The sequence below is a fragment of the Anolis carolinensis genome, unplaced genomic scaffold (genome assembly GCF_035594765.1).
Source record: "Anolis carolinensis isolate JA03-04 unplaced genomic scaffold, rAnoCar3.1.pri scaffold_11, whole genome shotgun sequence".
Classification (NCBI taxonomy): Eukaryota; Metazoa; Chordata; class Lepidosauria; order Squamata; family Dactyloidae; genus Anolis; species Anolis carolinensis.
This window is the reverse complement of record NW_026943822.1, coordinates 13928103-13942389: the sequence shown is the minus strand read 5'-3', so window position 1 is coordinate 13942389 and position 14287 is coordinate 13928103. Positions and strand designations below refer to the sequence as shown.

Here is a 14287-nt window from a genome sequence, read left to right as displayed (position 1 = left end):
GCAGGCACTCACTCCTCTCCCCGGATTCGAACCGCCAACCTTTCGATCCGCAAGTTCAGCAGCTCAGCGCTTAAATACGCTGCACCATTATGGCTCCCTAACACTACCGTATTTTCCCGAAAATAAGACTTTTGCTCCAAAAGACATATTAGGGCTTATTTTCAGAGCAATGTCTTATTTTTTTTTCATGTACAAGCATGGCCCGAGTTACAAATATCCAACTTGCAAATGAATGGGGTGAGACAACAGGAAGTGAAACGTCAGAAGGGAATGCTTCTGGAATATGGCCATACAGCCCAAAAAACTCACAGCAACCCAGTGATTCCGGCCATTAAAGCCTTCAACAACACAATATGCATAAAGGTTTTCCCCTGACAGTAAGTCCAGTCATGACCGACTCTTATGGTTGGTGCTCATCTCCATTTCTAAGCCAAAGAGCCGGCGTTGTCCGTAGACACCTCCAAGGTCATGTGGCCACTGGCATGACTGCATGGAGTGCCATTACCTTCCCGCCGGAGTGGTACCTATTGATCTACTCACATTTGCATGTTTTCGAACTGCTAGGACGGCAGAAAATATGCATTTAAGTCATTGTATATTGGTAGATAGATAGATAGCTTGACATGCATTTTAATATACATTTGTCCAGTGCAGGATCACAGCACTATAATTCAGAATATCATACCCCAATAGACAGAAAATTGCTTCATACATGCAAGGATTCCCACCTCCCCCCATAATTTTCCTGAAATACAAGCATAATAGCTTCTTCATGCTAACAACACGAGATCGGTATACGTCTGTTATGATTTCCCCACTTTGCTACACATTTGAGCATATCAGTTCATTAGCTTCAGCCATGTTTAAATCAATAGCAGTCTTGGATTTCTTCCTGATCAGTTTTCCCCCAGACGGACCCTTCTCTTTACTGTGAATAACCTGAATATATTGGTCGTTGCAACTTGGCTGATCACTGCTAGAAACAGAATCCGACTCAGTTGGAGACGGTTCAGGTTTGTGCTTGGATTTCGGTTTCATGTAGTGTTCTGGGTAGGACTGGCCCAGGTCAATATTCTTCATGTGGATCTTCCTCTGGGCATGTGGAGGCCGCTCAAACATAAGCCCAAAATCGTCTTCCCAAGATCGGTAGTGCATTTTGGCCAAGGCCTTGTTGCTCAGGATTGGGTTGTCGGCGCACTCGCCAATGTAGAAGTGAGGGGCCCTGCGGAGGTCGGAGAGAGACCTTGGGTGATGGGACTTTTTGGCCATGCCTCTCCTGAACTCGTCCTCTTCCTCATCTTCGGTGAAATGCATGGAGTACACCCTGTGAGGCGGTCGAACCATGTATCCCCGGAAGTTTCTTGGATACAGCTCCACTACGTTGCCGGATTCATCTATTTTGTAATTCCTGGGCACCTGTGTATTCGAGCGGAGGATTTTCACAGGAGGCTCGTGCTCGTTGACTATCAAATACCGGGCTGTGTGAGCTCTGCGGCCTGAGAAAGAAGGGACTCTGGCGGCACTTCGGGCCTCTGGGTTCATTTGCCGGATGCTCTTCCTAAACAGGGGTTCTGAATGGACATCTCCGCGCTTCTTGTACTTTGCAGGGGTATAAGCCTTGGCTCGGCAGAGTTCGCTTGCACTCCCATGCACACTGGGGTATCTGCGGACAGAAAAGAGGAAGACAGAGAGTGAGAGAGCGAAAACAACTTTAGCATAAACCATTTCTCATTCAAGGGATGTTCTTGAACTTACTGTCAAAGACTTTCATGGCCAGAATCACTAGGTTGCTGTCTGGCCATGTTCCAGAAGCCAGGTTGTCTGGCCATGTTCCAGAAGCATTCTCTCCTGATATTTTCCCCACATCTATGGCAGGCAACCTCAGAGGTTGTGAGGTCTGTTGGAAACTAGATTATCCAATTTCCGTAAGGAACTGAAGACCTGGTGGTGTCGGCAGGTTTTTCAGTAATTACATTGGAATACCACCGATTTCTGGGCCTGAATATATTGCACAAGATTTCTCTAACTTAAAATGATATATTTAATATATTGGGTTTATGGTTCCCTTCCCCTTGATCAGGTCATGTAAGTGTTATTTATTTCTATAATTGTATTCTTACTTTGCTTAATAAAGTGTTATTATATTGTTATGTAATGTTTGTGTTGTTTTTATGATTGGAAACCGCCCTGAGTCCCATCCGGGAGACAGGGCGGTATATAAATAAAGTTTATTATTATTATTATTATTATTATTATTATTATTATTATTATTATTATTATTATTATAGATAAGTGGGTTTATCTATTTGTGGAATAACTTTCAGGGTGGGAAAAAAGAACTCTTGTCTATTGGAGGCAAGTGTAAATGTTGCAATTGACTGCCTTGCTTAGCACTGAATAGCCTTGCAGCTTCAAAGCCTGGCTGCTTCCTGCCTGGGGGCATCCTTTGTTGGAAGATGCTAGCTGACCCTGATTGTTTCCTGTCTGAAATTCCTGTTTTCTGAGTGTTGTTCTTGATTTACTGTCCTGATTTTAGAGTGTTTTAAATACTGCCAGCCAGATTTTGTTCATTTTCATGGTTTCCTCCTTTCCGTTGAAATTGTCCACAAGCTTGTACGTTTCAGTGGTTTCTCTGTGTAGTCTGACATGGTTGCTGTTAGAGTGGTCCAGCATTTCTGTGTTCTCAAATAATATGCAGGTAACTTCCATACAAGAAACAACCTGGACCAGCTAACACTTTCCAGCTAACACTCCCCCCCAAGGCAGGAAGCAGCCAGGCTTTGAAGCTGAAAAGCTATTCAATGCTAATAAAGGTGACCAATGGCAACATTCACACTTGCCTCCAACAGAGAACGGTTCTTTCTCCCACCCTGGACATTATTCCACAGATATATAAAACCCACTTGCCTAGTTTCCAACAGACCTCACAACCTCTGAGGTTGCCTGCCACAGATGTGGGTGAAACGTCAGGAGAGAATGCTTCTGGAACATGGCCATACAGCCTGGAAAACTCACAGCAACCCAGTAAACAGATTTTTCTATGTGAGAGTTTTTTGTTTCCCAACCCAAGATAGTAGTAAACTTTTACCGATTAACTTATTCTGAGAAATAAAGATTACAATGTAGGGACTTGAGAGGGATGGATCTGCCATCGACACTGAACTGTCTGCATTCATCTGTGCCATTTGTGATTCATAGACACATGATACAACCATGACTTCATTCATGCCTACATCTATTGCCTTTGAGGGCTCAAAAGGAAAGCCTTACCTCTTAGGAACTGGTTCTTTTCTGGGCTTGTCTCCAATGGGAAGAGAAGGTGTTGGAGGGGGAGGAGAGATAGGCATTGGAGCTGCAGGTATGGAAGCAACTGCGGTAGGATTTCCTAGGTTTGGGCTGACTGGCTTTGGTACTTCAGGTTGCTGAACAGACTGAGAGATGGTTGGTATTTGCCTGTTTTTGGGAGACTCATAATTCAACACGCTGCCATTTTTCCTGGGCGTCACAGATTCCTGGCCATCGCTGTCCAGCTCTGGTCTTTTGTCATTGTCTTCTGCGGTTGGGATTCTCACTAAACAAATGAAACAAGTCAATTCTAACATCTGCCATCATCATATATTTTTAAAAGACTGTATTCACCTGAGAGATGGCATTTTCTGTGCAGAGGGGAAAGACACTCTCATTGTAGGTTATGCTTTCCACCGCAAAGTCATAGGCAGAAATAACTAAGCCTTTTCTAGTTTTAATGGAGGTGGAACAATCCATTCACAAAGGCTTTATGAACTGATCTTAACTGCTGAAACTTGGAAACTTATCTGTCTATCATTTATCAGTTGATCTACCTATCCTTTTTTTTTAAAAGAAAGAAATAATAATAATAATAATAATAATAATAATAATAATAATAATAATACAAGAAAGCCACACTACAAACTAGAGCTGACAGCTGGCACAACAAAACATTGCATGGAAAGTTCCTTGACAAAATTGAAGGAAAAGCTGATAAGGAGAAGACCTGGCTCTGGCTCACAAATAGGACCCTAAAGAAGGAGACAGAAGGCCTGATCCTTGCAGCCCAGGAGCAAGCCATCAGAACAAAGGCAATTCAGACCAAGATCGAAAAATCAGCTGATGACCCAAAATGCAAACTGGGCAAGGAAACCGACGAAACCATTGATCATCTCCTCAGCTGCTGTAAGAAAATCGCACAGACAGACTACAAACAGAGGCACAACTATGTGGCCCAAATGATTCATTGGAACTTATGCCTCAAGTACCACCTGCCAGCAGTAAAGAACTGGTGGGATCACAAACCTGCAAAAGTATTGGAAAATGAGCACGCAAAGATACTGTGGGACTTCCGAATCCAGACTGACAAAGTTATGGAACACAACACACCAGACATCACAGTTGTGGAAAAGAAAAAGGTTTGGATCATTGATGTCGCCATCCCAGGTGACAGTCGCATTGACAAAAAACAATAGGAAAAACTCAGCCGCTATCAGGACCTCAAGATTGAACTGCAAAGATTCTGGCAGAAACCAGTACAGGTGGTCCCGGTGGTGATGGGCACACTGGGTGCTGTGCCAAAAGATCTCAGCTGGCATTTGGAAACAACAGACATTGACAAAATTACAATCTGTCAACTGCAAAAGGCCACCCGACTGGGATCTGCGCGCATCATCCGAAAATACATCACACAGTCCTAGACACTTGGAAAGTGTTCGATTTGTGATTTTGTGAAACGAAATCCAGCATAACTATCTTGTTTGCTGTGTCATAATAAAATAATAATAATAATAATAATAATAATAATAATAATTTTTGTGATACGAAATCCAGCATATCTATCTTGTTTGCTGTGTCAGACTATGTCGTTGTGTCAATAATAATAATAATAATAATAATAATAATAACTTTATTCAGAATATGAATAACATATATTATCATCATCATCATCATCATCATCATCATCATCATCATCATCCTATGCCAGGAGAAAGGGAGATTATTTAAATAGAATAGGTAACTTTGAGCCTACCGTGTTTCCCCGAAAATAAGACAGTTAATTTTTGCTCCCAAAGATGCGCTAGGTCTTATTTTCAGGGGATGTCAATTTTCCATGAAGAAGAATTCACATTTATTGTTGAACAAAAAAATGAACATTTATTATATACTGTACTGTAGTTGTCATCACAAACCAGCAAAACCAGACAAACCGTGAATCCTATCAAGAATTTCTTGTTACTACCATTATTTCCATGTACAACACTCTATGGTACGTACATTTACCAATCCTGCATGCTCTGGTGTTCTGTTCCAAACAAAAACTTTGCTAGGTCTTACTTTCAGGGGAGGCCTTATATTTAACAATTCAGCAAAACCTCTGCTAGGTCTTATTTTCTGGGGATGTCTTATTTTAGGGGAAACAGGGTAGTTGACTACTTCTCAGTTTCAGAGATGCTGCATAACATGAGAATTCACTGCAAAGTCCCAAATTCCAGTGTTTGCCGATAACAAATTTCTACGCTGATGCTGAACCAGTCACTTTCAGGCTAACATACAGAAAAGTGCTGTGAGATCAAGACACGAATATCTTCAGAGACATCATGGAAGCTTAAGTGTATTAGAAACAAATGTATTACCTTAAACAGTGGTTCCCAACCTTTGGGCCTCCAGCTGTTTTGGACTTCAAGTCCCAGAAATCCCAGCTGTTAGGAATTGTGGGTGCTGAAGTCCAAAACACTCGGAGGCCCAAAGGTTGGGAACTAATGTGAGAAAGGGTTAAAGCGGATATGGTTGCAGCCTGTGACTTCCAAAGAACCTACATTCAAGCATAGCTGCTCACCTGCTGCCACTTTTTTCTTATCTTCAGTTCTTTCCTGCAATACACATAAAAGATAATTAACTACAAGGTACTTTATTTAAAAGCTTTAGTTAAGAAAAGAATAATATGTACATGGAGTAAATAATTGGGTACAGGATTCATCTTGTAAACCCTCTTCCATCTTTCACCATCTTTCTCCCAGAGTGGGAGTTAGAAAGAACCCAGAGAGCGTCAACTGAGGAGATGTTCACAGTAAAATGTAAAAACAATTAAAGGGGTAAATATAAAGGTTTTCCTCTGACATTAAGTCCAGTTGTGTCCGACTATGGGGGTTGGTGCTCATCTCTATTTCTAAGCCGAAGAGCCAGCGTTGTCCGTAGACACCTCCAACGTCATGTGGCTGGCATGACTGCATGAAGCGCCGTTACCTTCCCACCGGAGCGGTACCTATTGATCTACTCACATTTGCATGTTTTCAAACTGCTAGGTTGGCAGAAGCTGGGGCTAACAGCGGGAGCTCACTCCGCTCCCTGGTTTCAAACCTGCAACCTTTCAGTCTGCAGCTCAGCGCTTTGATACGCTGCGCCACCCAGGGTTAAAAAAAAAAACCCAATTAAAACCACCATTTAAAACAGGATAAAACAATTTTAAAAACCAAAATAAATACCTGACCTGTGTTTGCTTATTACAAGCCTGCTTCAGACTTTGCCTGCTGGCAAAAATAAAACAAGAAGGAGGTTAAGCTAACTCCCAATAGGAGGGTGTTCCAGAAGGTAGTGGCAGTGTTTGAGAAGGTTCTCCCTTTAAAAAATTAAAACAATGTTTTTTTCTTGGAATTAGAAGGGGAGAGTGTTCTGTCACATGCTGGGCCTGTACCTATTGTCTTTGTATAGGACGCATACTTTATGCCCAGCGGGAAGCCAGGGCGCCTAAAGAGAGGTTCTTGAGGATTTCCCTAAAAAGGATGGCCTTTTGAGTCTTTAATAAAATAACTAAGTTTTTATTGATGAACAAATAATAAATCTTCAAGGAGTCAAATAACACTTCAAGGTTTCCTTAATAAACTGTTGGCTTTTCAATCTTGTCCTCAGGGGACGGGCAATTGGCTTGGAATAACTATATTTTCTCTGTAAGAAGAAAATCCCCTTATAACCTCTCCCAGGCTGTCTATCAAATGGGCATAGCTGATGTGGGACCTACTACCGATTCCAAATGCGTCTGGGTATCGAGTGGACCTACCAACCAAGGCTTGCAGATATTTCAGCTGGGGTTCCGTGGATCTATGATGCTGTTCTCTCTCCGAGGTTTCTTTGGAAACTTTAGGGCTGTTTCCCTCAAGAGCTGTGAGGCTGAGAGGCTGTGAGAGGCTGTGATTTTCCCCCTGGAATTTCTATTTCTGTTTTCTCGGATGTTCTATATCCCCAGATGTTCTTGAGATATGAAGCTTTTCTACGGGACGAGCTGGTCTACGTCCTTTATTTATTTATTTATTTATTTATTTATTTATTTACAGTATTTATATTTCGCCCTTCTTTCTCACCCCGAAGGTGACTCAGGGCGGATCACATTATACACACATAAGGCAAACATTCAATGCCCATAAACACAGCAAACAGAGACCGAGACAGACAGACGCAGAGGCAATTTAACCTTCTCCTGAGGGGATGTTCGATTCTGGCCACAGGGGGGAGCAGCTGCTTCATCATCCACTCTGACGGCACTTCCTCATTCCAGGTTGTAAATTAGTTAAACTTGCCTCCCCACTTTTATAAGTGGTACCTTATTTCCTACTTGATAGATGCAACTATCTTTCGGGTTGCTAGGTCAGCAACAAGCAGGGGCTATATTTTATTTTTAATTGACGGGTGCTCACCCTGCCACGGGCTGGCCTCGAACTCATGACCTCACGGTCAGAGTGATTTATTGCAGCTGCTCAACAGCCTGCGCCACAGCCCGGCCCCTATATTTTCTATAGCTTAGCTTCCTTAAGTGAGACTGACTTAAAAATGGTTCCTTCCCTCCCAGAGCCCTGAACAAGGGGCGGAACCAAACTTAATGATGATGGACAGGCGGCCTGTCCTATGACTGCAAACATTAGCAGAAAGAAAATAAAGTTGGAGCTTCTGGTACAGCCGTACCAGCACAGAGAGAGAGTTGGGTGTCATGGAGCCCTTCGGTATGATTTGCGGAGCTCCAAGGGCTCAGTGGAGCACACTTTGAGAACCATTGGGTTAAGGCAGGGGTCCCCAAACTTTTAAAACGGGGGGCCAGTTCATGATCTTTCGGACCATTGGAGGGCCAGACTATACTTGGCCACCAAGCAATAATAACAACAACAACAAAGAGGATTGGAAGAGACCCTTTGTGCCATTGAGTCCAATCCCCTTTTGTCTTTGTGCACCAAAAGCACAAGCAAAGCACCCCTGACAGATGGCCACCCAGCCTCAATGTTAATAATAATAATAATAATAATAATAATAATAATAATAATAATAATAATAAAAGGCTACCCTGCTGGGATCTGCACCCTATACACTTGGGAATTGTTCGACTTGTGATTTTGTGATACGAAATCCAGCATGTCTATCTTGTTTGCAGTGTCATACTTATAATAATAATAATAATAATAATAATAATAATAATAATAATAATAATAATAATAATAAATCACACAGTCCTAGACACTTGGGAAGTGTTCGACTTGTGATTTTGTGATACGAAACCCAGCATGTCTATCTTGTTTGCTGTGTCATACTTACAATAATAATAATAATAAATCACACAGTCCTAGACACTTGGGAAGTGTTCGACTTGTGATTTTGTGATACGAAATCCAGCATGTCTATCTTGTTTGCAGTGTCATACTTACAATAATAATAATAATAATAATAATAATAATAATAATAATAATAATAATAATAAATCACACAGTCCTAGACACTTGGGAAGTGTTCGACTTGTGATTTTGTGATACGAAATCCAGCATGTCTATCTTGTTTGCAGTGTCATATTTACAATAATAATAATAATAATAATAATAATAATAATAATAATAAATCACACAGTCCTAGACACTTGGGAAGTGTTTGACTTGTGATTTTGTGATACGAAACCCAGCATGTCTATCTTGTTTGCTGTGTCATACTTACAATAATAATAATAATAATAATAATAATAATAATAAATCACACAGTCCTAGACACTTGGGAAGTGTTAGACTTGTGATTTTGTGATACGAAATCCAGCATGTCTATCTTGTTTGCTGTGTCATACAATAAATCATAATAATAATAATAATAATAATAATAATAATAAAAAAGAGGGTTGGAAGAGACTCCTTGGGCCATTTAGTCCAATCCCCTTCTGCCTTTGTGCACCAAAAGCACAAGCAAAGCACCCCTGACAGATGGCCACCTAGCCTCAATGTTAATAATAATAATAATAATAATAATAATAATAATAATAATAATAATAATAATAAGGGTTGTAAGAAAAGAAGAGACCCCTTGGGTCATTTAGCCCAACCCCTTCTGCCCTTGTGCCGTGGGGGCCGGATAAATGGCTTCAATGGGCCGCATCCGGCCCCCGGCCTTAGTTTGGAGACCCCTGGGTTAAGGCATCAAATAGGAGTCCTTCAGAACTTTTCCACAAAAGACTAGAACCACTACATAACAATGTCCCATTCCCTATGAAAAGGCACTGGGAAGTCCAGCAGAACCAAGAGTGCCATGCATCCTGCCCAACTTCCTGTGTTGGTTGGTGACCAAAGCCCATAATCGGGTCTGAAGCTAGATTGAAATGGATCAAAATAATTTATCTCACCAATGCTGGGAGTTCAGAACCTTGCCCAAAATGGAATGTCACTCTGCCTTTTATTTACATTCTCAATAAAGACTAATTTTTCATACAGAAATAAGTAAACAAAGCAGTAACCTTCGCCAGTACTTACATTCTGGATCTGCATCCTTAATTGATTGTTAGTGAATTTTAACGATCTTGCAATACTCTGAAGGTAATAAATTAGCATGCTAGAAGGGAAGACAAAGGTGTCCTTAAATAAGCTCTCTCCATGATGTAAGAATGAAAAATACAATAGTAAATTTCCATAATTCCTGCTGCAATGGAAGTATGGTATATACTCGAGCATAAGCCTAGTTTTTCAGCCCCTTTTTATGACTGAAAAAGCCCCCCTCGGCTTATACTCGGGTGAAGGTCCTGGTTGGCTTATATTTGGGTCAGCTTATACTCGAGAATATATGGCGCATTTATTATTTTTCTCTATTATTATTGGTATGATTACATTTGTTATTTTTCCCTATTATTGTTGGTAGTAGGTAGGTAAAGGTTTCCCCTGACGTTAAGTCCAGTCATGTCTGACTCTGGGGGTTGGTGCTCATCTCCATTTCTAAGCCAAAGTGCCGGCGTTGTCCATAGACACCTCCAAGGTCATGTGGCCGGCATGACTGCAAGGAGCGCCCTTACATTCCTGCCAGAGCAGTACCTATTGATCTACTCACATTTGCATGTTTTCGAACTGCTAGGTTGGCAGGAGCTGGAGCTTACAGCGGCCACTCACTCTGCTCCCAGAGTTTGAACCTGGGACCTTCGGTCTCCAGCTCAGTGATTTAACGCACTTCGCCACCGGGGCTCCTATTGTTGGTAGTATTACATTTATTTTACTCTATTTTTATTATTAATAATAATTTATTTATTATTAAACATTTATTATTTCACTCTGATCTTATTATTATTGCATTTATTATTTTACTCTATTTATTTTTACATGTATTATTGCGAATGAATGAATGAATGGTTTATTGTACTAGCCATAGGCCATGACATCAGTAGTATACAACCTTTATAAACACTTTCCAATAAAAACATTAAAACTTATTCAAAAATTAAAACTAGCTCTTTAAAATTATGATAGCAGCAACATAACAATGACAGTGTCTGATTTGTATCATCCCAAACCATCGCCATTTCCATTTCTGACCTCAAGTATGGATTTTGCTACCGTCGCTCTGATCTTTTGGGCTGCAATACACATGTATTATTTTCCTGTATTTATTATTATTACATGTATTATTTTACTCTATTATTACTAAAAGGATACATAAGCACATTTACATTGAAGAAGATGAGAATAATGATTTGATCAGAGTTGGGCAGTCTTATCTGAAATTTGAGCTTTATGTAAATATTCAAAAACATTTAACCTACTGATGCCTCAATTAATGTAATTTTATTGGTATCTGTTTTTATTTCTGAAATTTACCATCCTCGGCTTATACTGGAGTCAATGTTTTCCCAGTTTTTTTGTGGTAAAATTAGGTGCCTCGGCTTATATTCGGGTCGGCTTATACTCGAGTATATACGTTAAACATCTCCTACCGTTTTGTTATTATCACATGACTCAAAATGAAGACTAAGAACTACACTATGCTCAAGCAACAGGATTTCTGCAATGTGTGCATCGGAGCCAAAACTCCCAGGTCACAAAATCTGGATAGCTGGATGTTCAACTTATTATCATGTATTAATTTGCATGAATTTAGTCATCTGGATATTTATACCATGCAATGACACTGTCATACACTAAATGTCAGCTTTCCTAACTTTCGTAAGATAAAGATAAATGTCAAATAGCATGTTAATGGATGCCTCCTGCCTTCTTCCCAATATAGCGTTGCCATCCCGAATGGCACCGAGTAATTCCCACCTCTAGCATGAAAGCATTTACCATGCAGTTCTCAACAAATACCCCAGGTATATTGTTATATTTACAAACGGTTTGTAGACTTACAAGAGAAGCAACAAAGCTGGGAGGACCACTACCGGGCTGCTCACATAAGTCATCACTTTGTTGAACCAGACAGGGAAGTCGGCTTTGATGGTGTCAGACACAATGTCATATATTTTTTCTTGCCCACTAGTGAAAAGCAAACAATACGTTGTCGGAGGCTTTCATGGCCGGAATCACTGGGTTGCTGTGAGTTTGCCGAGCTGTATGGCCATGTTCTAGAAGCATTCTCTCCTGACGTTTTGTCCACATTGATGTCAGGCATCCTCAGAGGTTGTGAAGTCTGTTGGAAACTAGGAAAGTGGGGTTTATATATCCAGGGTGGGAGAAAGAACTCTTGTCTGTTTGAGGCAGTTGTGAATTTAAAAACTCTAAAATCAGGACAGTAAATAAAGAGCAACACTCAGAAAACAGAGGAATTCCAGACATGAAACAATCAGTGCCAGCTAACACCCCCCAACAAAGGATTCCCCCCAGGCAGGAAGCAGCAAGGTTTTGAAGCTGCAAGGCTATTCAATGCTACCTTTTATGTGTTTTTAATGTAATTTTTTAACCTGTATTGTTGTTTTAATTGATATATTGCATTACTGTTTTATCTGTTTTATATTGTGATTGTATTATGTTGCTTATATTTTGTCCTTATGTTGTTTGGGCCTCTGCCCCATGTAAGCCGGCCCGAGTCCCCTCGGGGAGATGGTGTTGGGGTATAAATACAGCTTCTTCTTCTTCTTCTTCTTCTTCTTCTTATTATTATTATTATTAATCAAGGTGGCCAATTGCAACATTCACATTTGTCTCAAACAGACGAGAGTTCTTTCTCCCACTCCGGACATCATTCCACAGATATATAAACCCCACTTGCCTCATTTCCAACAGACCTCACAACTTCTAAAGATGCTTGTCATAGATGTGGGTGAAATGTCAGGAGAGAATGCTTCTGAAACATGGCCAAACAGCTTGGAAAACCCACAGCAACCAAGCAATCAATAGTTCTCATGAAACTTTACAGCACGTTAAACATTCAAAGCAATAAGTCATTGTAGCATTTAATTGAAGTCGGTGTAAGTTTTGTGGAAACATGATCAGAAAACACTTTGATGAAGCACAAGTTTCCCCAAGTTTTCTCTCATCTTGGAAATGAAGCAGGGTTTGCTCTAGTTAGTACTTGTTGGGGCAGACAGTTTAATATGTATGAACTAGTGTGGTATCATGTGTACTACAAGGTGCAGATTACCTGAAAGTTAACACACAAATACCAAAGAAAACACAATGCCATCGACTCACCTGAATGGCCCGCAGTTAAATGACGGCCTATAACGGGCAATGGCAAATATGGTTGGAAGCATGCACAGAAACAGCATGAAGAGCAGCATCGCCAAGTAGAAGTTATTAGATCTACAAGAGAAGGGTATAATCCAGTTAAAATCAGATAATCTGTATTTTATAGGCAGTGTGGAAGAGGCCTAAGTGAGGCCTAACTCTGCCTGTCCCCTGGGCTGAGTGGGTTGCTAGGAGATCAAGTGGGCGGAGCTTAGCCTTCTAACTGGCAGCAATTGGATAAAAACAATTATTCCTCTCCCTCTAATTAGGACTTTATTTTTCTTTTCTTTTTGTTGTATGAACGTAGAGGCATGGATGAGGGGTTGTGCTGCCAAGTTTAGTGTTTCTGGGATGTGCAGTTTTGTTGTTTTGTCCTAGGCAGAAATTTCATTACCCTTTTATATATATAGACTAGCTTTGCCCGGCCACGCATTGCTGTGGCTTATGGGAATCCTTTGTTGGCCAGGTGGAATAGCAGTGAATAGCCTTGCAGTCTCAAAGCCTGGCCGTTTTCTGGAGTAGCTGGAGCTTTTTGTTGTATGAACATAGAGGCATGGATGAGGGGTTGTGCTGCCAAGTTTAGTGTTTCTAGGATGTGTAGATTTGTTGTTTTGTCCTAGGCCGAAATTTCATTACCCTTTTATATATATAGATTTCCACCCTTCCTAAATCCCCATCCTTTTCCCTTTGTGTGTCGTATATATAGATTCTCAATTCGCTTCTGACACAATAAATAAATAAATGTATTTTATTTACAAATATATGTGAAAATAACTACAGTCATCAGTTACATTTTTCTTCTTCTTCGGTAGTACAAAGCAGCATATCAACCACATCATATCACTACTATCTATAGTACTAACCTTGAAGCTCTAAAGACTTGCTGGTGAGGTACGTTGCATGTTAACACGGCCCAGCTCCGAAGGTACATAAGACCAATAAGTTTGAGAACATTGAATGCTGGGAGGCAAGGAGAAAAGAAGGCTCCCATCCTGAAAAAGAAAACAGTCACCGGAGCTTAATTTCCACCCTTCCTAAATCCCCATCCTTTTCCCTTTGTATGTCGTATCTCATTCAGACCTTAAGGCTGCAGCAGACGGTGAGATTAAGAATTTGTTAGCCACTTTGGAAACATTTGTGGCTAAAAGATCTTACCAAATCATCCCTTGATTGTAGACCAAATGCAAAACGTTTTCAGCTATTTTGAATTCTCCATACTCAGGCTATAAAACACACAAAAATGCAGGGATTAGTCATTTGTCAAAGCAAATATTTGTCAGTGGATACATTTACAATTAGCAGTGTGAGCTTTAGCATAGCTGGAGGCTATATCTATA

The 14287-nt window shown here is 40.6% G+C and overlaps 1 protein-coding gene across 3 annotated transcripts in view; it reads right to left on the bottom strand.

The window, feature by feature from the left end:
• Window positions 1-591: 591 nt before the first annotated feature.
• tmc3 (transmembrane channel like 3) overlaps window positions 592-14287 on the bottom strand; it is a 39953-nt gene continuing 26257 nt past the window's right edge. For all 3 annotated transcript variants that reach the window (XM_062962942.1, XM_062962940.1, XM_062962943.1), the window contains 8 exons: window positions 14106-14173; window positions 13814-13942; window positions 12915-13025; window positions 11634-11759; window positions 9777-9855; window positions 5849-5882; window positions 3271-3571; window positions 592-1663 (listed from right to left, as the gene is read on the bottom strand). In XM_062962942.1, the coding sequence (XP_062819012.1) occupies window positions 823-1663; window positions 3271-3571; window positions 5849-5882; window positions 9777-9855; window positions 11634-11759; window positions 12915-13025; window positions 13814-13942; window positions 14106-14173 (1689 nt within the window). In that variant the 3' untranslated portion in view covers window positions 592-822. The remainder of the gene's footprint in view (window positions 1664-3270; window positions 3572-5848; window positions 5883-9776; window positions 9856-11633; window positions 11760-12914; window positions 13026-13813; window positions 13943-14105; window positions 14174-14287) is intronic.